Raw genomic sequence first — 23,241 nt, forward strand, 5'->3', positions numbered from 1 at the left:
AATCCTAAGCATGCATAGTACTATAAGGCAAGTTTAACTAGGCTTCTACACAAACAAGCATGTCATGATGGGATCAAGTAATACCAAGGCAATATAGTGGAGTGAAAAAAATAGGCTATGCATCAGATAGGTATGAGGACACACTACAACATCGAAAAGCCAATACATGCAGCAGGGGGAAGCATGGGACCAGATATGATCAAAGATGGTAAGCATTGCCTGATGTCCACGTTTGGTAGAAGATCAAGCCTTGCTTGTATCTCACATCATCTCTGTCCTATTCATGGAGAAGCAAAGCAACACCGGAAAGAACAACGAATGCAATCTTACTACTACGAGGAAGATTCAACATGTTCATGATATGCAATGACATGACATGGCAAGGATGACGAGCAACATGATCCAAGGCCTACAATGCTTAAATGCATCGATGCATTGCCTGCAATTCCCGCCCGGGTGCCTATGTGCAATCACTCCCAACATCCACGAGAGGATATTGTATGCTTGTGTATAATCGCCATGCAACATCCTAATAGCGTTTGCCTTGGCCTTCTATGTCTTCCCATACTTGATATTGTATTTGTATCGTCCTTTCACCGTACTCATGGAAAACTTCACCTTCACGGTTGGATCACAGGCTATCTCTTTCATTAATTTGTACTTGAGAAACTCAGACGTGAGTTGACGGTGTCCCTTACTACAATCATCTTTCAATGATGGTGGGCAGTTGTGAGTGGCTACACAACTTTGCAATACCCATTACCCGATTTCATGAATTCTTATTCCACGAACCTTCCATGGGAACCTTGTTTGTCACATTTCATGGTGTAACACACCTTTTGGTTGGAATGCCCAACAACATATGGCCTATGGTTCCAAATGGCATAGTCACTCAGGCACACCTTGAACTCCTGCAAGCACCCAAACTTCACGCCTTTCTTCAAATGAGCATTCTCGTCCTCGTTATCTGGCCTTGGTTCACCTACTTTTGGGCATGGTGTTCGTTCAATCAGCCCCAGGTTCATGCCACCATCAACTACGACCTTGTTGGCAAGGCTAAGATCACGAAACAATGGTAGTACTTCTTTCCTTGCCCGACAACTCAAAGAAGATTTGGCTTTCTTGCTCTGTGAATATATCCTTGTCCAATTTTTCCTCCGGACCCTTTTCATCCGAGCCATGCCCGACAACTCATGATCCATGTCCTGCTACAAGACGATGGCATCCAAGTTACTGATGAGATTATAATGAATCTCTTGCTTTTGCACATCATCACCACGAGCATCTGCATGCTTTTGAATTACTATGGCACTAGCATTCACCTCGACTTCATTTGTGCGGCTACTTGGTGGTTGGCTAGAAGTGTTGGAAATATGAGCAATTTACCAAATGATTTTATTAACAGAAATACTAGATAAAGCATGAGTAATATAATAGAGATAAAAACAAGTCATATGTTCTGACAGAGAGAAGGTAAATAGTTTCTGCATATATGAACCGTAGCCTAGCATATCTATAGCAGACAGTAGAACTAGTTGCATATATGAAGTAGAACATATCATGTGTAGGACAAGGACTAGAACAAGGAACTGCGGCAGAACCTTTAACAGGAAAGACAAGAACATGTACGAGACAGCAGCAGCAGAAGCGCTGGACTTGGGGTCGGTGTCCTCGCCTGCCATGTCGTTGAGGAGGTCGTGGACGTCGGGGAAGAAGTCGTCGTTGGGGAAGTAGTCGTCGGTGACCGGATCGTCCGTGATGAAGCAGCCAGTAGTCGCGCTGAGTGCTCCCCAAAAACCTTATCACCCTTCTCCCGTACAGGACTCAAAAGGTGCGGTTTCGGAGGCCTACTGTCCCGACCTGCGGTGCACGCCGCAAGCCGGGATGGGGAAGATCATAGCAGCAGCACAGTGCTCAGGAACTTGTGGCGAGAGGAAGGGGATCTTCTGGTGTGTCTCTCTGGAGAGGAGCGACCTCTCTTATATAGGCACAGGAGAAGGACGCGAAGAGGCTGCGGCGGGAGGTGAAGCAACAAAGGGAGACGAAGCGAACAGGCAACGGTCGAAGAGGCGCGCCGTTCGAATTCAGTGTCCACTACAGAAAAACGTTTCAACTCTCACGTGACCTTTTGTATACCCGTCGTGCGTGGCAAAAATTTAGACATCAGCTCATTCCCGCAACCCGCGGCGCGTCGTGACGAGGCGAGGCGTGGCGTGGCGTGGCGAGGCGGGCGGCGGAGGAGGAGCGCGCGTGGATGTCCCTCTTGTTCTCATGCTCATACATGTGGGGAAAGAACCTCCCTTATAAAGAGGTCCAACTCCCTCTAAACTAGCAATGTGGGACTAAATTTTTATTCCACCTCTTACCTTGCACAAATGGGCTGTGTGGGCCTCTAGGATTTATTAGGAATTTCTGAAACTGCTATTGGGCTAGGCCCAAAATAGATAAAATTCCAGCAATCCCCCACCAGATCCCAGAGGCACACAAAAATTTGCCTTTGGTTCCAAAACACTATTTATATACCGGTACTGCAGTGGAGACTGTTAAGTTGAACTTCCACCTAGAACTCTATGCTACACTAGTAAGCAACTTGAACAGTGGACTGGGCCTTGAACTGCAAGTTTTCTGCGAATCTAGCTTCACATAAAGCCTTGACCGATACGTGGCTACCGTGGGTCTTCCCCGCGGGTGGAGCTTATGCGTCATACTCCGTGACCTTTCATGAGTTTACTAGAGAGAACCCTACTCTCATAGATTGCGACGTTTGACAATCAGACTCATCTAGGTGTGTTCTTCAAAAGATGTTCTGCGGGATAACATCTCTGCTTAAATAAGCCACTTAGAACACATTAAGATATACATCAACCTGCCATGCAGATAAGGAGAGTATTGCATCTTTATGGAGTGGTATTGTGAATAATAAGGATACTCTCCTCTCAGTTGACCAACAGCTTGTCTTCCACATCTAATTCACGGGATCTCCGATCACAAAGAATAGGATACCACTGTGAACAACTCATATTGTGGGTCTCATACCCATCTCCCTCGATGCATTATCTATCACATTATGTGATAGACCCTTAGTAAAAGGATCTGCCAGATTTTTAGACGTTTGGATATAATCCAATGCAATAACTCCGGAGTTTTTCATTTTTCTAACAGATTTTAACCTTCTCTGAACGTGTCTTGATGACTTCATGTTATCCTTTGAGCTGCTCACTTTCGTGATCACAGTTTGATTGTCGCAGTTCATAAGGATACCTGGTACATGTTTCTCAACAACCGGTGAGTCATTCAAGAGCCGACGAAGCCAATCTGCTTCGACCGTAGCTGTATCTAGTGCTGTGAGTTCTGCTTCCATTGTTGACCTCGTTAAGATGGTATGCTTGCAAGACTTCCAAGAAACAGCGCCACCTCCATGCGTGAATACATAACCGCTCGTGGCCTTTATCTCATCAGCATCTGAGATCCAGTTTGAGTCACTATACCCTTCAAGCACCTTTGGATGCCCGGTGTAGTGAATTCCATAATTTGCAGTGCCTTTCAAATAACGCAAAACTCTTTCTAGAGCTTTCCAATGCACATCTCCTGGTTTTGAAACAAACCGACTCAGTTTGCTAATAGCAAAAGAGATGTCAGGTCTTGTAGCACTGGCTAAGTACATAAGCGAGCCAATAATCTGAGAATACTTCAATTGGTCTCTAGCAATTCTTCGATTCTTTTGAAGCAACACACTAGCATCATATGGTGTTGGAGAGGGCTTGCAGTCACTATAGCCAAAGCGACTCAAGATCTTTTCCATATAGTGAGATTGAAGCAAAGTAATCCCACCATCATCGTCTCTCAACAACTTGATGTTCAGAATGGCATCAGCCACTCCTAAATCCTTCATCTCAAAACAACGAGATAGGAAATCCTTGACCTGCTTAATAACTTTCAGATTTGTTCCGAAAATCAGTATGTCATCGACATACAAGCACAGGATAACTTCCTCGCCCCCACCATGGCGATAGTACACACATTTGTCGGCTTCATTCACAACAAAGCCTGCAGCTGTTAAAGTTCTTTCAAACTTCTCATGCCACTGTTTGGGTGCTTGCTTAAGTCCGTACAAAGACTTCAGCAACTTGCACACTTTCTCTTCCTGACCATCTAGTACAAACCCATCTGGTTGTTCCATATAAATTTCCTCGTCCAACTCTCCATTTAGGAAAGCAGTCTTAACATCCATTTGATGAACGAGAAGACCATGCGAGGCAGCTAGTGAAAGTAGAACTCGAATAATGGTCAGTCGAGCCACAGGTGAGTAAGTATCAAAGAAGTCTTCACCTTCCTTTTGGGTATAACCCTTAGCCACGAGCCGAGCCTTGTACTTTTCAATAGTACCATCAGGCCTAAGCTTCTTCTTGAATACCCATTTGCATCCTATAGGTTTGCACCCATAAGGACGATCGGTTATCTCCCAAGTTTCATTTGCCAAGATGGAATCCATCTCGCTACGAACCGCTTCCTTCCAGTAGTCAGCATCTTTAGATGCATAGGCCTCTGAAATAGAACTGGGAGTGTCATCTATGAGATACACAAGAAAATCATCACCAAAGGACTTTGCAGTCCTCTGTCTCTTGCTCCTGGTAGGAACTTCATTGTTCTCCTCCACAGGACTTTCGAAGTGTTCCATCGAAATGGTAGGTTCGGTAATTGTAACTGGTTCCTGATTCGATGAACTAGGCATCTCCTGATTAGATGAGGTAGCCATATCTTTCATGGGAAATTCAAAGAAAAGTCGCATCATTCGACTCCATGATCGTACCGACATGCATGTCAGGTACCTCAGATTTTACAACCAAGAATCTATAGCCAATGCTATGAAAAGCATATCCCAGGAAAACACAATCCACAGTCTTTGGTCCAAGCTTCCGCTTCTTTGGAACTGAAACGTTGACTTCCGCCAAACAACCCCATGTTCGCAGATAAGAGAGTTTTAACATTTTCTTCTCACATTCCTCGAATGGAGTTATCTCTTTGTTCTTTGTGGGGACTCGGTTCAGGACATGACATGCTATCAATATCGCCTCCCCCCACCATGCCTTGGAGAGACCCGATGTGTCTAACATGGCGTTAACCAAATCAGTTAGAGTACGGTTCTTTCTTTCGGCCACCCCATTTGACTGAGGTGAATAGGGAGGCGTCCTCTCATGAATTATACCATGTTCCGCACAAAAAGCATCAAATTCATTGGAAAAATACTCTCCACCACGGTCAGACCTAAGCCTCTTGATTTTTTGATCAAGTTGGTTTTCCACTTCGGCTTTATAGATCTTGAAAAAAGTTCAAAGCCTCATCCTTAGATTTCAGAAGATACACATGACAGCATCTAGTGGAGTCATCAATTAACGTCATGAAATATTTCTTTCCACCTTTTGTCAAAACACCATTCATTTCACATAGATCTGAATGTATGAGCTCTAGTGGTGCAAGATTTCTTATTTCCGCAGTCGTGTGAGACTTACGAGGTTGCTTAGCTTGCACACACACTTGACACTTAGATCCCTTGACGGTGGTGAAACTAGGGATTAAGTTCAACTTCGCTAGTCGCGACATGCAACCAAAGTTAACATGACAGAGACGTGAATGCCACACATTGGATTCACTATTGTTGCAAATATGATTAACAACTTTATTGCAAACGTCTGATAAGGATAAACGAAACAAGCCTCCTGACTCATAGCCTTTACCAACAAAGGTTCCATACTTGGATATTACAAATTTATTTGACTCAAAGACAAGCTTGTAGCCATCTCTACATAGAAGAGATCCGCTAACAAGATTTTTATTGACGGAGGGGACATAATGCATGTTCTTCAGCCGCACGATCTTCCCCGAAGTAAACTTCAGATCGACCGTGCCAACACCACGAACAGAAGCATTTGAACCGTTGCCCATCAGCACGGTTGAAGTCCCTGCGGTCTGATAAGACGAAAACATGGAAATATCACCGCATACATGCACATTAGCACCTGTGTCAATCAACCAGTCAGGAGAATGACATACTGAAAGAATAGTGGGAAATATACCATACCCAGTATCCTTCATGTCAGTGTCTCCAATGACAACATTAGCGGTCTTGCCGCCTTTCCCAGGATTACGCTTGTCATAGCGATTAGGGCAACTAGGAGCCCAATGATCAGGATCCCCACACACATGACAAGCACCTTTCTTCTTGCCATTCTTCTTCTTGAAGTTCATGTGTTGCACAGCCTTGTTCTTCCCATCAAACTTTGCTTTACCATCAAACTTGCCCTTGTTCTTGAACTTGTGGGGCTGGAAGTTCTGCTTCTGTACCACATTGGCACTAGATCCTCCCTCAATACCTCGAGCATGTGTGTCCTTTGCTCTCGCCTTTTCTTCCACATCAAGAGTGCCAATGAGATCCGGGACGGAAAACTCCTGCCTCTTATGCTCCAGCAAGGTAGCAAAGTTCCTCCATGAAGGAGGAAGCTTAGTGATGATACCTCCGGCAACAAACTTGTCCGGTAGCATACAACTGAAGTGCTCAAGTTCTCTAGCAAATGACTGTATCTCATGAGCTTGCTCAACCACGGAGCGCTCTTCAGTCATCCTGTAATCATAGAATTGCTCCATGATGTACAGCTCAGTGCCAGCATCTGAGACCCCAAACTTGGCCTCGAGTGCATCTCACATATCTTTTCCATTATCAATTGACGCATAAGCATCAACTATGTTCTCACCAAGAACACTCAAGAAAGCAGCCTTAAACAGAGTATCCATTTTCTGAAAAGCTTGTGCCTGTTGAGCATCAAGCTCTCCTTCAGGTTTGCCGAGAGTGGCGTCATAGCAACTCATGGTTTGAAACCATAAGACTGCTCTCACGCGCCACCTCTTATAGTGGATACCCTCAAACATAGGAGGTCTCATGGAAGCAGCAAAACCACTTGGGGTAAATTGCCTATAATAAGGTTTTTGGATTGTTGGAAATATGAGCAATTTACCAAATGATTTTATTAACAGAAATACTAGATAAAGCATGCGTAATATAATAGAGATAAAACAAGTCATATGTTCTGACAGAGAGAAGGTAAATAGTTTCTGCATATATAAACCGTAGCCTAGCATATCTATAGCAGACAGTAGAATTAGTTGCATATATGAAGTAGAACATATCATGTGTAGGACAAGGACTAGAACAAGGAACTGTTGCATAACCTTTAACAGGAAAGACAAGAACACATACGGGACAGCGGCAGCAGAAGCGCTGGACTTGGGGTCGGTGTCCTCGCCTGCCATGTCGTCGAGGAGGTCGTGGACGTCGGGGAAGAAGTTGTCGTCGGGGAAGTAGTCGTCGGCGACCGGATCGTCCGTGATGAAGAAGCCAGTAGTCGCGCTGAGCGCTCCCCAAAAACCTTATCACCCTTCTCCCGTACAGGACTCAAAAGGTGCGGTTTCGGAGGCCTACTGTCCCGACCTGCGGTGCACGCCGCAAGCCGGGATGGGGAAGATCGTAGCAGCAGCGCAGTGCTCAGGAACCTGTGGCGAGAGGAAGGGGATCTTCTGGTGTGTCTCTCTCGAGAGGAGCGACCTCTCTTATATAGGCACAGGAGAAGGACGCGAAGAGGTTGCGGCGGGAGGTGAAGCAATGAAGGGAGACGAAGCGAACAGGCAGCGGCCGAAGAGGCGCGCCGTTCGAATTCAGTGTCTACTACAGAAAAACGTTTCAAGTCCCACGTGACCTTTTGTATACCCGTCGTGCGTGGCAAAAAATTTAGACATCGGCTCGGCTCATTCCCGCAACCCGCGGCGCGGCGCGTCGTGACGAGGCGGGCGGCGGAAGAGGAGCGTGCGTGGATGTCCCTCTTGTTCTCATGCTCATACATGTGGGGAAAGAACCTCCCTTATAAAGAGGTCCAACTCCCTCTAAACTAGCAATGTGGGACTAAATTTTTATTCCACCTCTTGCCTTGCACAAATGGGCTGTGTGGGCCTCTAGGATTTATTAGGAATTTCTGAAACTGCTATTGGGCTAGGCCCAAAATAGACAAAATTCCAGCAAGAAGAACTAGGGACATACACCTTGACCCTCCTATCATAACTTGGGAGAAGACATGCTGGTTCAAGTCGACTTCAAGTTGAGGAATTTCAGTCTTGGTGGCAAACAATGCAAGTGAATAGTCTTCCGATCCCGCAACTTTATCCTTTTATACCTTCCAATGCAATTCGGAGCTGATATGCGTACTCTTCAATCGAGATTTTATCCTTGTGGCAAACAATTTCCCCTCTAACCAAACACTAACCATGTTTATAACCTCAACAACATAATCTCTTCAATCCAATCCTAAAAATTTGGCTGGTATGCTGGAAACATTGGATAGTCCCAATAATAATTCAATAAATGGCGAAAGCAGGCGAAAACAATGCAAAAACATCCACTAAGTAGGGATCTAAAATGTCATGTATGTGGGTATGCTATGTATTACGATGGATGAAAAACATAATAAGAAATTTAGATTACCTATAGAATTAGAACATTCTAGACTGCCAAAACTCTTTCTTGAGAGGCCCGTGGCATGTTTTTCCTCCTCGGACTACCTCAACATTTTTTTATCATCAAGTCCACTTGCTCCTAGGCAGTGTTCATTGCACGCTCTTATGACCAGTGTCCATGGCCTACATCGAAGAGCCCATCATAGTCCCCAACTCTGTTTTCTTCTCCCATCCTAAAAAAGATACCCATTTATCTACAATAAACAAAAAAATGTGAGTTAAAACAACACAACATTGTTGAGTGAATAACACAAAAGACAGATCTTTGACATTTGGCAATGCTTGGGCAAGAAAAAAGAAACGGATCTAGAATGTATTCAAATCAAGAACCAGATTAATATTTCATAGCAACATACTTGCCTCTTCCTCACTTCAATACCTTCCATTTCCCTCTACCAATGTAAGCAAATATCATTGTCTTGATTTTGTCCTCCCATAATACACAAGGCTTTCCACCATATGTTTAAGATTTTTTTTGCACCAACACTTCCTTAAAGGATAACACTAAACTTGACCAATTTCAGATACAATTCAAGCCACAACAACAATTTTGTTGTAGATGTTATGTTCTCAGATTTAGTCCTCCCATAAGGCTTTCCACCATATGTTTAAGAATTTTTCTTGATTTTGTCCTGCCATAATGCACAAGGCTTTCCACCATATGTTTAAGATTTTATTTTTTTTGCACCAACACTTCATTAAAGGATAACACTAAAATTGACCAATTTCAGATACAATTCAAGCCGCAACAACAATTTTGTTGTAGATGTTATGTTCTCAGATTTAGTGCATAAATAATGAGGGTCAATAATCACGTTACTCTCAACTAATATCCGAACACCATTGAATAATCACCCGCAAAAAAATACCATTGAATACAAACAACTTATAAAAAATACCCTCGAATACAAACAACTTATAAAAAATGCCATTGAATACAAACAACTTATAAAAAAAACATCAAATACAAACAACTTATAAAAAAATACCATCGAATACAAACAACTTATTATGATGTAAAGCTTCTTCCTCTTGGGTCCCAAGTAGTGGCGAGGCAAACCCATTCTATGTACACCACTGCGTTATCATGCTTCGAATGAGCCAATAAAATCCACTAGATGCTTACTGTGTTATGTATCCTCTGAATGCTTCATTTTAAACCGATAAAATCCATCCTTTGTCTAAAAAATAATGCTTTGGATGAGAAGGTCACGAACAACATTTATGTTTAAAATCACTTGCCAGCTGGTATGCAGGCACATCCGGTTCCCTCGACTAAACCGCTTGATGATGAAACGACGATCTTTGGTTTGCATGGCAGGAGCAAACAGTTTAACATATCATATACTCCCTCCGTTCCAAAATATAGCGCGCCCACGCTTTTCGAGGTTCAACTTTGACCATAAATTTAACCCACGAGACCGACTGCGGCGGGATCAAAAATTATATAATTAAAAACTTTTTTTGAATACGAATTCATTGGTATAATTTTTTCGCCCGCCGCAGTCGGTCTTGTTGATTAAATTAATGGTCAAAGTTGAAGCACGGAAACCGAGGACGCGCTATATTTTGGAACGGAGGGAGTATTCTATTTAGCTAAACACAATGACCAACACCGATGGAGCGCACCACCACCGACAAGCACCTCGCCAGAGAGAGCCTTGCCCAGGCCAGGGGCCGACATGATCGAAACCGAAGCACGGAAGTCAAATCATCATCGTCGACGCGCGCCTCACGAAGCGCAACCATCGCTAGATCAGGAGCGCACAACCACCAAATCGGCTCCGCGCCTCTCGACTGGAGCATTGTGCCCGCTCCAAGCATGCCCGCCGTTGCGCCTCAACCACAACATCGCGCCACCGCCACCGTCGGGAGCTCCCGGTCACGCCGCCGCTGGTCACAGCAAAAGCTCACGCCCATGTGAAGCCGAGACATTCCGAGGCGCCAGCCAACTCCACGAGAGAGAGACGAGCAGCCTTGCCGCCCCCGCCCTCCGGCGACGGCGAGGGGCGGGATGGGATGGGATGCGGCCGAGATTTGGCGGCGCTAGGAGTCGCCCATGTCACTCACGGGATTGCATGGGTAATTGTCCAAATCCTAAGTATGTTGGACCATATATACAATTTTGCCCCCCACCTCCCCGCCCATACCAAAAGAAATCAATGTGCGTCGTCCATTTCCATTATAAAAAGAGGGCAAAAAGTTTGCCAACCCAGCAGGGACCCGGGACTACTATGATCGGTAATGCTTTGCAAAGATTCATCATCCTACCGACGCTGTCATCCATGTTATACTACAAATAGAGGGTTTAACATACACGTGCTTTGGTGACGGCATGGTGGCGGCCCGGTTGACAGGCTCAAGCCAAACCGGGCCCACCCGCATCGTCGCACCACTACTCGATTCCAGTCCACGCCGTGTGGTAGTACTCCCTCCTTTTCGGTTTATAGGCCTCAATTCAAAAATCTCACCAAACAAGGTAGATGATGAATGGTGGAATATTTTTTATAGTTTGCAAAAGCACCTAATTAATGCACTTGTTTTCCTTAAAAAATTGTGTTTATCAATGCATAAAGTACATGCATGCATTGATCAATTTTCTCTATTTGCATGCAATGATTTAATGCACCTTGGAATTTAAACATGTGATGAAAAACAATCAAATTGAGCCTTATAAAATGAAAAAACTAAAATTTTGAGATAAGTCCTATAAACCAAAAAGGAGGGAGTACTACTGTGTGGCACTGTACATGGTGAAGGTCAAGGTGCTGATGGGGTCGCCTGGCTTTGGAAGTTGGAGCCATAGGAGCATGGCACAGCCACGTCAGCCTGGCTGCCGAGCCGTAGGAGCATGGCACAGCCACGTCAGCCTGGCTGCCTAGCAAAGCAATTCCGTTTCCCCCGTCGCTCTCGCTTCGTATACTAGTACTACTCCTGCTTCAGGCAAAGCCGTCACGCTACCAGATCAAACAACATGGGAATAAAGAATTTTCCCGCGTCGGCCATCAACGTTAACACGGCGGCAACATGCGTGTCTGATCGCGCGTTGCATCCCATTTGACCACTGACTCTGCATCCAGCAGCAGCGGACGGGAGAGAGGATCTCGCGAGCCAACCGGAGCCAGGCAGGCGAGCCCGAGCTGGCCGAACGCTCCACTGCGCTGTCGGCAAAGTGCGCTCGCTAAACTATTTTACCGGTGAAGCGCACGCACGACACGCACCCCTTCTCCCTGGCCCACATCGAGGACCGAGTGCCACATACAGAGCTGCCCTGGAAGGAACTGACACCTGACGGGACAAGGGAGGCGGAACGGCCCAAATCTCGCATCATTCCACGATTCTTGTCTTTTGGCAATCGTACACAAAAGGACTTTGACGAGCATAATGTCATCAGTGTATGCCAAACAACATACTCAAAAAATGAATGTGAGTGTATCCATTTTAATTTTATAGAAAAAAATGTATCCGAGACGATTTTGGCAAAATGTGAGTGTGTCGATTTTAATTTTATAGACATGGCGAAAACCTTCCAAAATGAACTAGAAATTAGGACAACAGGGTAGGAACTAGAACACTATCTCAATGGCTAATTAATACGACATTGTTGGAAATAATCACATAGTTTAAGGTGATTTTTACACAAGTTACATCGACCATGTCCTTGCGCGCGGCTCGGTTCAGTAAGCGCCACTCTGCTACCAGCGGGGAGCCAGAGACATCCTGAAACCATGAATGGCTGCAAAAGCGTCACGAATCAAAATCAGCTCAAAAGAGCAAGTCAAAGAGTTAAGGGGGTGTTCGGAGTCTCTCCGCTCCGGACTCAGCTCCGCGGAGCTGACGGAGCTGCAGACTAAATTTGTGGAGCTGGTAAGTACGTGCTCCGCAGATCTCGTAATTTCACAGAGCCGGTGGAGAGCCGAACAGGCCCTAAGTTCTTGCGCTGGTCCTCGTACAGTTCCCATGATTTCAGCAGGTAGGTTTTGTTTTAAATTTCCTCTAAAAAAACATGTGTTAAATCCACCCAGGCACTTGTTATCTGCCATCAACCACGTTCTTCAACTAAGCTGACAGACGCAAACTCTCAATTGGAAATTATGCAAAGACATGAACTTCTATACGTCCCCAGAACGCAAACCGCATGGTTCATCAACTGTTCACTATCTAAGTTCTTTGCCTCCAAACTGCAAACAATAAATCATCAACTGATATATAACCATAGAGTACTTAATTAGTACGTACTTCTTTAGGGAAAAGGCCCCTGCCAGCCATTTGTTCATCGTAAAGACAAATTACCACAAGGGAGGCAGAATTCCCAGCAAAATAAAACGCATGCACTTCTGGGAGCACCATGATGATGAACTCATGGTATTAATTGGAAGCTATTGCCAAGAGCATCTCATACTCTGAGGATATTGATGCCCTTGTTTGGCAATACAACGCCTCAGGCACTTACACCACTAGCTCTCTGTATGCTATTATTAACTACAGAGGTGTGACACCAGTTTTTATTCCTGCAGTTTGGAAGCTGGTTGTTCCCCCCAGAATTCACATTTTCCTCTGGCTAGTTTCATATAGTAAGATCATGACTAGAGATAACTTGCAGAAGAGAATGATGAACAAGCCTTTAAACTGTGTTTTCTGTTCTGAAAATGAAAGTGTTCAACACCTTCTTTTTGATTGTTTGGTGGCCAAAATGGTTTGGAAGGAAGTCAGTAGCTTCCTTGCCAAACCAGTGGGCACCAATATGGAATCTGTTTCTTCATATTGGATTGCTGGAAAAAGACTTGATGTGTTTAATACTATTGTAGCTGCTACACTCTGGGCTTTGTGGAAGCACAGGAATAGTTTGGTATTTAACGGTGTCGTCTGGCTATCTTTGAAACAGATTTGGTCGCTGATTTTAAGAACAATCAGAAGATGGCGCTTGATATTCAAGAAGCACATGCTGGAGCAGACAGATCTCTTCTGCCAACGACTTCAGACAATGGTGCAGGAACCAGAGCTACTGGAGTGGGGGTGAGGCGCGATGAACCTTTGCTCTTTCACAAGCTACATGTGCATGGCGCCCAGATGGCCGCAAGCCCAACATCTGTCCTGGACACTCTCCGATCACCGATGTTGGCGCTGCCTGGAATGGTAGCCTGATTCAAGATGGGCATGGGGGCTACCTGCAAATGGTAACCTGAATCAAGATGGAGCAGGGGTGGCGTGCACTTCTGGACTTTGCTTTTCTTAGTTTTCTGTGGATTCGAAATTGTGTTGTGTGAGTTTTGACAGCAGTGGCATCTGTAATGAACTCTGTATAACCAGTCCGTGTGTTTTTTCGGGCTACTATCAAATGGAGCCTGGGAGCCCTCCCTGTTGATCTAAAAGAATGAATAAAACGCATGCAGGGCACTTGGGCATAAATAAATTTGAAGTATTGCTTGTGGACTAGTATCAAGCAATGACAGCCATGTTTTAATACTAAGCTTGGTTGCTTGGTTATGGTTCCTTCTACTTCAAAGTCTGACCGTGTCGAGTCATGAAGTCCTTGTTCGACTCAGTGCTATTTCCTTGGAATAGGCATTGCATTTGTTATTACAGACATAGATGGTACCCTCGTTAAACTATTGTACCACATATAAAACTCCTGCTTCCATAGGTTAACACTACAGGTAAATGCAACATGACAGCCTTGTAAAGAATCATACAAGGAAGCAAACTGATGCAGAGCTAAAAACACATATTTTTTTCTAAGACAAGATATGTTCACCTCAATCATAGAGCGGAGTCCGCACAACAGACGAGTAGTAATGTGCCTCCAACTCCTTAAGGCTTGCTGCTGCTTCCTGCCCAATCCTCTCCAGCATTCTCTCTGTCTCCTCTGCCTGTTGACTGAGCACTTCAATCCTCCTATCAACATTCTCACTCAAAGAAGAAAGCCCAGAAAAGATAGCTGTCCTCTTAAGTTCCGATACTAGTTTCAACAGAGAGTCTGCTGAATGCACCTGGAAAACATAAAACAGCATTTGACAACCAAACAAGACGAATAGAGAAAAATGAATACTAGATTTGATGGTAGAATTAGCTCAAAACACAGTAGGTTGCAGTACAGCATATATCATATCAGCTGCTACTATAGTTTCTGTATCAACTTGTTACAATTGCAGCACTAATTAAGGCGCCGAAGATAAGGTAGTCATTGCTTCTTGTGTCAACCTGTTACAATTGCAGCACTATGACGCCGAAGCTAAGGTAGTCCTCGCTTCTTATATCCACTCATCATCTGTATATTGGGACACCGAGTTTTAAAGTCCAAGACCATGAAATCAATCTACCGGGGGTTGGAGTGCTTCAGAGATTATATTTATATTTCTGAAATCTTACCCTGCTCATCTAGATTTAGATCCTCAATAGACCTTACCGAACTGATCCCTATTTTGATCATATCATTACTGTATTTAGCATCCACATTTTCACCCTAGGCACACCTCATTCACTGTCATGCTGGTTGCTAAGTCCACATGACTACATGATAATTGATATCTACTTGTGGGCTTTTGTAGTACAGCACTGTGAATTAATACAGGGATTGACAGCTTGGGCTTCTACTACAACTCAATTGGGCGTTACTGTTTCAATCTTCACTGCTAGTTTCATAGCCTGGTTATATGTCATAATCATCAATCTCACTTCAATTTATAGCATGTTGCTGTTCTAGATATGGCACCACCGAATCAAAACAAGCGGATACTACGGCAATGGAGCACTTGATTTAAGGCAGAACACCACTCCAATTTGGGGCATGACAATTTGAAACAGTAAAAAAAATATCTCCGAGCAACTGGTGCGCAGTGAGGCGAGTCGTCGTTACCATGCGGGAGGCGCGCATGTCCATCTGGAACGCCTCCTGCGAGTTGCGCACGGGCGGGTCGTTGACCTGAGAAGAGGAAGAACCGCAGGGTTAGGGTTAGGCAGGAAGCGAGAGCACCGACGAGTGCTAGGAGGGAACGGGGGCGTACGCGGGCGATGTTGATGAGGGCGGAGAAGTTGTCGACGAGGCTGCTGACGTCGGCGTCGGCCTTCTGGAGGAGCGCCCTCTGCTTCTGCGCCGCAGCGGCCGCGGCCGCCGCCGTCGGGCCCGCCGTGGCGCCGCCAGCGCTGCCGCCTGGCTTGCTCATCGCGGGACACCCGGCGAGCGGCGGGCACCCGCTGGCAGGAGCACGGCGGGAGGGGTGGCGCCGGGGGGCAGGGGGGCGACGGCTTCCGGCGAGGTAGGCCGCGAGCCGGCGAGATCGGGGGGACGGGAGCGGCAGAGAGCGCAGAACCGGGAGGCAGTGGCTCGGTGCGGCTGTCCCCCGTGCGTTTTTTTCTTCTTTTTTGAGACAATCCGTGCGTTTGTTTGTTGGGCCTTTTAATCCCGGCACACATATCTACTTTCCATTTGTCTACAAGCCAGTCCAAAATCTCAGGATGGACTGGGGGCCCATCAAGCCCACCCTCCTCCAGTGATGATGGGGGAGGTGCTATACGGCAAATCCTATTTTTAAATTTCAGAACGTTTTTAAAAACTCATGAATATTTAAAAATCCTTGAATATTTAAAAAAATCTGGATCATTTTGTAAATTCTGGAACATTTTAGTGGCACAGTAGCTAGTTTTGAAAAAAAAACAGCTCAACAAATTCTCTAGCAGTGGCCCGGCAAAAAACTTTCAGTACCATGCTACCCAGTTATGAGAAGAAAAAAACAGCTCACAAAATCCTATAGCAGTAGGTCGGCAAAATCGCTAATGGGCCGGCCCACGAAGAGAAGGTCATATTCTTCCCCATGAAGAAGGGGACGATTACATTCTCTCTCACTTCCCTTCCCTTTCCGCTCAAATTTATTGATATTTTGGGGAGTGAAAGAGAAGTGCCCTATTTAAGTTTCTACCAAATCAAAATTTGTTCCCCTTGTATCCTTGGTGGATCTTGCTACTCTTGAAGGTTGGAGTGCCTGATGATAAATCAATTTGTGATCTTCCCCGTCGTTTATGAAGGTTTCAAGGCCGCCTCATGGTCTACCACTAATGGTTGAGAATCACCTTCGTGGTGTTATATCAAGAAGAATAGTGCGAGCCTTCATGGTAACACACAACTCTCCAATGATGACTAGCTTCCCTCTAAGGAAGTGAACATTATGACACATCCTCGTCTTTTGGTTATACCTAACCCTAGTTTTTTACTTGTGATTTACTTTGATCATTTAACCTTGCATTAATCATATATGATTGTTTATCTCACGATAGCTATTTTTTAAACACTCCTTTATATTCTGCATTGCCTAAACTTGCTAATAGTCAACAAAAAAAATTATATTTGTCCCTATTCACCCCGCCCCCTTTGGTCCATCTTGATCCTTTTAGCGTTGCTAAGAGACCAAACGTGCACCCCACCTTCTCTTCGTGGGCCGGCCCCTTTGGTCCATCTCTCTAGTCCGAGTTTTTCCCGGTTCGTTGTCATTTCCGGGGCAGTTTTTATTTAGTTTTTCTTTTCTTTTTCTTTTTTAAATACGTGTTTTTTAAAATTCATTTTTTCCAAATTGATGATTTTCCATTTTGTGTTTTCATAAAAAAAAGGATGAACTTTTTTCAAAATCAAGGAACTTTCCTAAGTTGGTAATGTGTTTTCAAATTTCATGAACTCTTTTTATATTTCGATGAACTCTTTTTACAAATTTGCTGAACTTTTTTTCAAATTTGATGAACCTTTTCCAAGTTTTATGAACTATTTTCAAAATTTATGAACTTTTTTCAAATGTGATGAACTGTTTTTTTAAATTCAAAGAACTCTTTTCAAATCGGATTAACGTTTTTCATATTTGTGAACTATTTTCACATCCGGTCAACTTTTTTCCAGATTTATGAACTGTTTCAAATTTCATCGAATTTGATAGAAGTTCATGAAAAAGGAAAAAAATCCACCGGCTTGATAAGAGTTCACAAATTTGAAAAGAATTCATCATGTAAGGAAGAAAAATATTAAAAAGAATAAAAAAATGGAAAAAGGTAAAAGGAAACAAGAAAAGAGTGGAAACTATCTAAGCTATCAGATGTGCCTAAGTGGCGTACTGGTTAGCGTGTTGTACCCCGGAACAGGAGGTTCCTCGTTTGATCCTTCTCCCATGCGCCATTTTCTATTTGATTTTAGCAATCTTCTAGAGGGTTCCCAGCGGGTTAGGTTTCGGGATCTTCTACATGGTTCCTGTTTCTTTTTCGTACTATTTGTATTTCTCTTTGTTTTTTATTTTTCTATTTCATGTTTTTTTTGTTTGAAAATTTCAAATAATTTTTGGAATTTCAAGAAATGATCTTGTTTTCAACATTTGTTCACAATTTCAAAAAATGTTTGTGTTTCAAAAAAAAATCATGTTTTACCAAAAAATTTCATGTTTTACAAAATGTACGAAGCTATAGAAAAATGTCTGCATTTATATTTTTTGTTTATATATACAAAAAATTCTCCTTTATAGAATTGTCTGGGTTATTCAAATTGTTCCCAGTGTCAAGATTTTGTTCTGAATTTTTGAAGAATTATTTCTGTTTGCAATTTTTGTTCGCCAATTAAAAATATCACGTTTTCAAAAATTGTTCTTTATTTTAAAATTTGTTCTCGGATTCAATTTATGTTCACCAACTTTTTTGCATTTTAAAAAATGTTTAGCAATTCTAAAATGTTCATATTTTAAGAAATGTTACAAATTTTTAAATATGTACCTTTTTTCAAGTGTTTTTTTTACAAATTCAAGAAATGTTCAGCTAGGTTACCCAAATTTTAAATATGTACTCCTTTTCAAGTGTTTTTTTACAAATTAAAAAAATGTTCAACTAGGCGACCCAAATTTTTAAATATGTACCCTTTTTCAAGTGTTCCAATGTTTTCCCACTTTTTGTGTGTTCTGTTTTAAATATAAATATTACGAATTACACTTTACATAAAACATTTGAAAAATGTTAAATGTGTAAATTATTTTGATGTATACGAAAAATGTACAATATGTTTGAAAACATAGACATAAAAAGTTAAGTTTTCTTTTTAAAATAATCATGGGTTTTGAAAATATTAATTTTTTATATAAAAATTCCAACGTATACAAAAAATGTAATATGTGTATGGAAAAAATATATAAAATATTTCAAAAGTGGTAATCATGTATTTGGAAAATGTTAAATGTGTATACGTAAAATGTTTCTGATGTATACAAAAGGTGTAAACTATATATGGAAAAAGTAGACGTCATGACATGTGTGATTAAAATAATGCTAATTATGTATTTGGAAAAATCTTAAACACGTATATAGAAAATATACCTGATGTTTGAAAAAAGTGTAGATTTTATTTGGAAATTGTAGGCATAAAAAATATGTTTTTAAAAAATGTTAGTCATGCATTTTCAACATGTTAAATTTGTATATAAAAATGTCTGTATAGAAAATATGTCCAATGTTTATGGAAACTATTAGATATCAAAAAAGTTAATCATGTATTTAGAAAATGTTAGACATGTATGTGAAAAATGTTCCTGATGCATACAAAAAAAATTACAAAAGAAAAACGAAGAAAAGCAATAAAAACTGAAAAAGAAAAAGAAAAGAGTCAAAGAAAAAGAAGAAAGAAAAGTTAAATACTAGTGAAACTGTGTAAGGAACAAAGAAAAATGGTGAATGCATAGAAAAAAAACCCAAAAAACGTGAAAGAAACAAAAAAAGGGTGAAAAAAGAAAAGAAAACCCCCCAAAAAACATGAAGATACAATGGAAACCGAAAAGAAAACAAAAGAACACAAAAGGAAGAAGAAAACCAGAAAAAAAAACTAGACCACCGTGCAAGCGAGCGATGAGAATTGGGTCGGCCCAGCTTAAACGCGACTCGAATTTCCTTCAGGCGACCGTGCAATACAACTCGCTGTAAGCAAGATATAGGCGCCGCGCTCCCCGACGCTCGCTTGTTGAGAGGGTTCCAGGAAACAAGGCCTCGGGTGACTGGCCCGTGAGGACATCTCACCCAGACAATTATAGCTTAGCTCGGTCTCTGCAGAAACCACTAGTTAACGAGCACTCCTTCGGGAGCTTTGCAACGATCAGCATTAATTGGCGTGCTCTCAGTCATTTGCCACATGTCGCGCTTTGGAAGCTTCCTTTGGATTTTGTTTTTTTATTTTTCCGCACGTGTTTTCGGCTATTTAAACGGATTTTTTTCAGGGTTTTTCGACATTCTGGTTTTTCATCGGTCTTCCTTAGCTTTTCGACAAAAAGAAATTCTTTGCCCAAAAAAATGCGTTTTCTTTTATTTTCCTTTCACGGGAGTCATGGTTTTGTTTTCACGAGAGGCACGATTTTGCTTTCGCGAGAGTCACAGCCGTGCCTCTCAGAAACGAAAAAAAACGCGTTTTTTATTTTTTTTCCTTTAGCGAGAGTCACGGATTTGCTTTCGCGAGAGGCACGGTTGTGCTTTCGCGAGAGTCACGGCCATGCCTCTCAGAAACAGAAAAAAACGCTTTATGTTTCTTTCTTTCGCGAGAGTCACGGGTTTGCTTCCGCGAGAGGCACGGTTGTGCTTTCGCGAGAGTCACGGCCGTGCATCTCGGAAACGAAAAAAACACGTTTTTTATTTTTTTTCCTTTCGCGAGAGGCACGGGTATGCTTTCGCGAGAGTCACGGTCGTGCCTCCTCGGAAACGGAAAAAAACACGCATTTTCTTTTTTTTCCTTCCAGGAGAGGCACGGTTGTGCTTTCGCGAGAGTCACGGCCGTGCATCTCGGAAACGAAAAAAACGTGTTTTCTATTTTTTTTCCTTTTGCGAGAGTCACAGTTTTGCTTCCGCGAGAGGCACGGGTATGCTTTCGCGAGAGTCACAGCCGTGCCTCCTCGGAAACAGAAAGAACACGCGTTTTCGCTTTTTTTCCTTTCGCGAGAGGCACGGTTGTGATTTTGTGAGAGGCACGAGCGTGGCTCTTTCGAAAAGGGAAAAAACCTGTGCTTCCAGTTTGGTTTTTTGTCCCTTTTTTCATGAAAAAAAAAAGTTCGTCAAAATCTATCAACATGGAATCTAGTTTTGAAAATCTCAACGCGAGGAATTCAACAGTGAAAACGGTTTGAGATTTAGACGCACGGTTTGAGATAAAACGTTTTGAATAAACGGATCTACAAAAAAGGAAAAACTACCAGGTTGCGACAAGTGGCGCGCCGCATGTGCGTCATTTGTCGCAACCTGGGGAGTTGAAGTGATCTTTGCAACAAGTACTCCTTAACTAGTGATTTCGGATCTCTGCTGCAAACAACTAAAATCACGAAATTCTCAAAAAAACAACTAAAATAAATACTCGGTAGTTTCTAACGTCTCCTGCATCTTGTATTCTTGTACCACAACAGTGCAGGCGGCCGATCGATCAGTGAACACGCGCCGTCAGAGCGAACACGCGCCATCGCTAGATCTGGACGGAATCAAACACGACCGACAGCTGATTCCTCGTCACCTCAATCCATCTCCCCACCCTCTTCTTTTCACCTTTCGATCTCACTGTTGCCGCTCGTGCTGGTGCAGCATCGACCTCCCGGCAACATCTTTCTCGCGTCACCCCGATCAATCCGATCGACGATCCCAGTCCTCCTCCTCCTCCGTCTCCGCCTCCGCCTTGCAAGTAACTCAACCACCCAGCTGATCGACCGATGGGCTGATGCCTAGCAGCGGCGGCCAGTAGAGTACTTACCCTAGCTAGCCCCGACAAGCGCTTTAGAGTCTTTAGATCGGTTGAATTAACTTGACGCCTCATGACTGCGAGCCACGACTAACAGACCTACGGCTACCAAGCTAGCTTCCACATGCAAGCAGTGGCAATCAACAGCGCGCTAGCTAGCTAGCTTAGCTACTAGTCCCGCCAAATTAGCACTGTCACTTACTCCACAAATGACATTATACAACGCGTAGGCTGCTAAGCTCTCCGTACGGTAGAAAGCATCTCAACAAGAAGATGATGCCTTTGGGCCGGCTCAATGAGCCAAGCTAGCTACTACCTAGCTACAGTTAGTTTGGACCGATCTGAAAGTGATTAAGCCTCGAAACTAGAGCACTAATGTACTTCCTTTGTGGCTTAACGAGCAGAGCAGAGACCTAGCTAGCTAGCTACAGTTAGCTTGGACCCGTCTGATGAGTGAGTGATTAAGCCACACAACTAGAGCACTACTACTGATTAACCATGCATGTATGCGCTACATTAAGCAAGCCTGAAGATCTGAGGCCTGGCTAGCTAGGCAGGTTAATTATCTTTTTTTTTCGAAAAGGAGGAACTCTCCGGCCTCTGCATCAGAAAGATGCATACAGCCACCTCAATAAATAACAATAGGTTCAATAAAGTTGTTAAGTCTTCAACAACATAAAGGCGAGCTCACCAAGAGCATCGCAGCTAAACCAAGATAAACCACAATGGCCACAAATTATCTGCCGTAGGTCTGTTAAAATTGTGATCATAAGGCAGTCAGTGCAACAAGTTAACTAGTGAAATCCTGGATGCGCCAGCTGGGTGGAGTGCACCGTCTGCAGCCTCAGAGTGCTTGGCCAACTGAAAGTAGGTCAAGCTTCACACCTGGCACATCACCAGCAAAATCAACCAAGTGTGGTATTTTTACAGGGTGTGAATGTTAATGTTAATGTGAAAGTGAAATACTACTACTACTACAACATGCCGATCAATTCAGTGAGCAGGGAAAGGGGAAAGGATGTTGTATCGGATGGGTGACCATTCATGCATCAAGTACTCCCTGCAGCCAATCACACGGCACAAAACCCACCACTTGAGCTGAAGTTGAGCTGAGCCATTGTGGAAAAGGGGGAGGAATTGGGGGCATGTAGCGGTACCAGAAAAACGGGGCAAATAAGTGACAGGATGCAAAGTACAGATACCAATAAAGCGGGCGAGCTTTCTTTCATCAGACCAAATGATCAGGAGTCCACCAAGGGGGCATGGCGCTTTTTCATTTCGCATGTCAATATATATATATGTGTGTGTGTGTGTGTGTGTGTGTCAGCCTAAGCATGGCATCTTCCTTCTAATCATGGCACTCACTCCTAGGGCTACTAAAACCTTGGCACTACCTGTTGAATTCTCACTGGTTGGTGGCTTGGTGCCATGCACACCTACACCAACACCAACACCAACACCACAGGGGAGGGGCGGGCCACACCACACACCACCATGACAAATTGAAAAGAGGGAGGAGGGAGTAGGAGTAGGAGGGTACTTAAGTACAACATGATGATGCCCTAAGGTCTTTGACATGATGCCAAAGGGAGACAAGACATTGACTCCATTGCTTCCCTTCTAGACAAGCTAGCTATCCATGGGGACTATATGTGCTAGTAGCTCAACTGGGACCCCTAAAAGAGGGGGACTGATCAACTCCTCAGCATGAAGCAAAGTTGGTTTCCTTTCTCTAATGGAAATCCATCCATATCCTCTAGCTAGTGCACTGTTAGATGTCTTGAGATCCATGACTTGTCTTTACTGTTCTAGCACAATTCAACTCCCCAGGCCCTGAGGAAATAATTTCCCATGAAAATCTTGTGTTCTACTACAAGTTACTGTTGCAAGCACACCAATTCTCTTAAGCTAATAACAGTGATTATTCCATGCCTTTATGGCCACCACATGTTGATGTGTTTTCT

General features: G+C 43.4%; 1 protein-coding gene across 4 annotated transcripts; it reads right to left on the minus strand.

The window, feature by feature from the left end:
- Positions 1-8,417: 8,417 nt before the first annotated feature.
- Positions 8,418-15,927, minus strand: LOC123059910 (mediator of RNA polymerase II transcription subunit 22a). 4 transcript variants are annotated; one of them, XM_044482460.1, is made up of 4 exons: positions 15,564-15,927; positions 15,416-15,481; positions 14,315-14,549; positions 8,418-8,753 (listed from the first exon to the last, which is right to left on the minus strand). In XM_044482460.1, the coding sequence occupies exons 1-3, from the start codon at positions 15,720-15,722 to the stop codon at positions 14,316-14,318; spliced, it is 459 nt and encodes a 152-aa protein (XP_044338395.1). In that variant the 5' UTR covers positions 15,723-15,927; the 3' UTR covers positions 8,418-8,753; position 14,315. The 4 variants fall into 4 exon arrangements, with proteins under 4 accessions (XP_044338395.1, XP_044338393.1, XP_044338392.1 ...); XM_044482458.1 differs by lacking the exon at positions 8,418-8,753 and adding an exon at positions 12,088-12,279; XM_044482457.1 differs by lacking the exon at positions 8,418-8,753 and adding an exon at positions 12,143-12,295.
- Between the last annotated feature and the right edge of the window lie 7,314 nt (positions 15,928-23,241).

The sequence above is a fragment of the Triticum aestivum genome, chromosome 3A (assembly GCF_018294505.1).
Source record: "Triticum aestivum cultivar Chinese Spring chromosome 3A, IWGSC CS RefSeq v2.1, whole genome shotgun sequence".
Lineage (NCBI taxonomy): Eukaryota > Viridiplantae > Streptophyta > Magnoliopsida > Poales > Poaceae > Triticum > Triticum aestivum.

Excerpts from the sequence above, each read along its gene's own strand:
- LOC123059910 (XM_044482460.1), bottom strand. The coding sequence starts at position 15,722 with ATGAGCAAGCCAGGCGGCAGCGCTGGCGGCGCCACGGCGGGCCCGACG. Across the intron at positions 15,482-15,563 it reads CCCTCATCAACATCGCCCGC|GTCAACGACCCGCCCGTGCG; the intron begins GTACGCCCCCGT and ends TCCTCTTCTCAG. Across the intron at positions 14,550-15,415 it reads ACATGCGCGCCTCCCGCATG|GTGCATTCAGCAGACTCTCT; the intron begins GTAACGACGACT and ends TATGTTTTCCAG.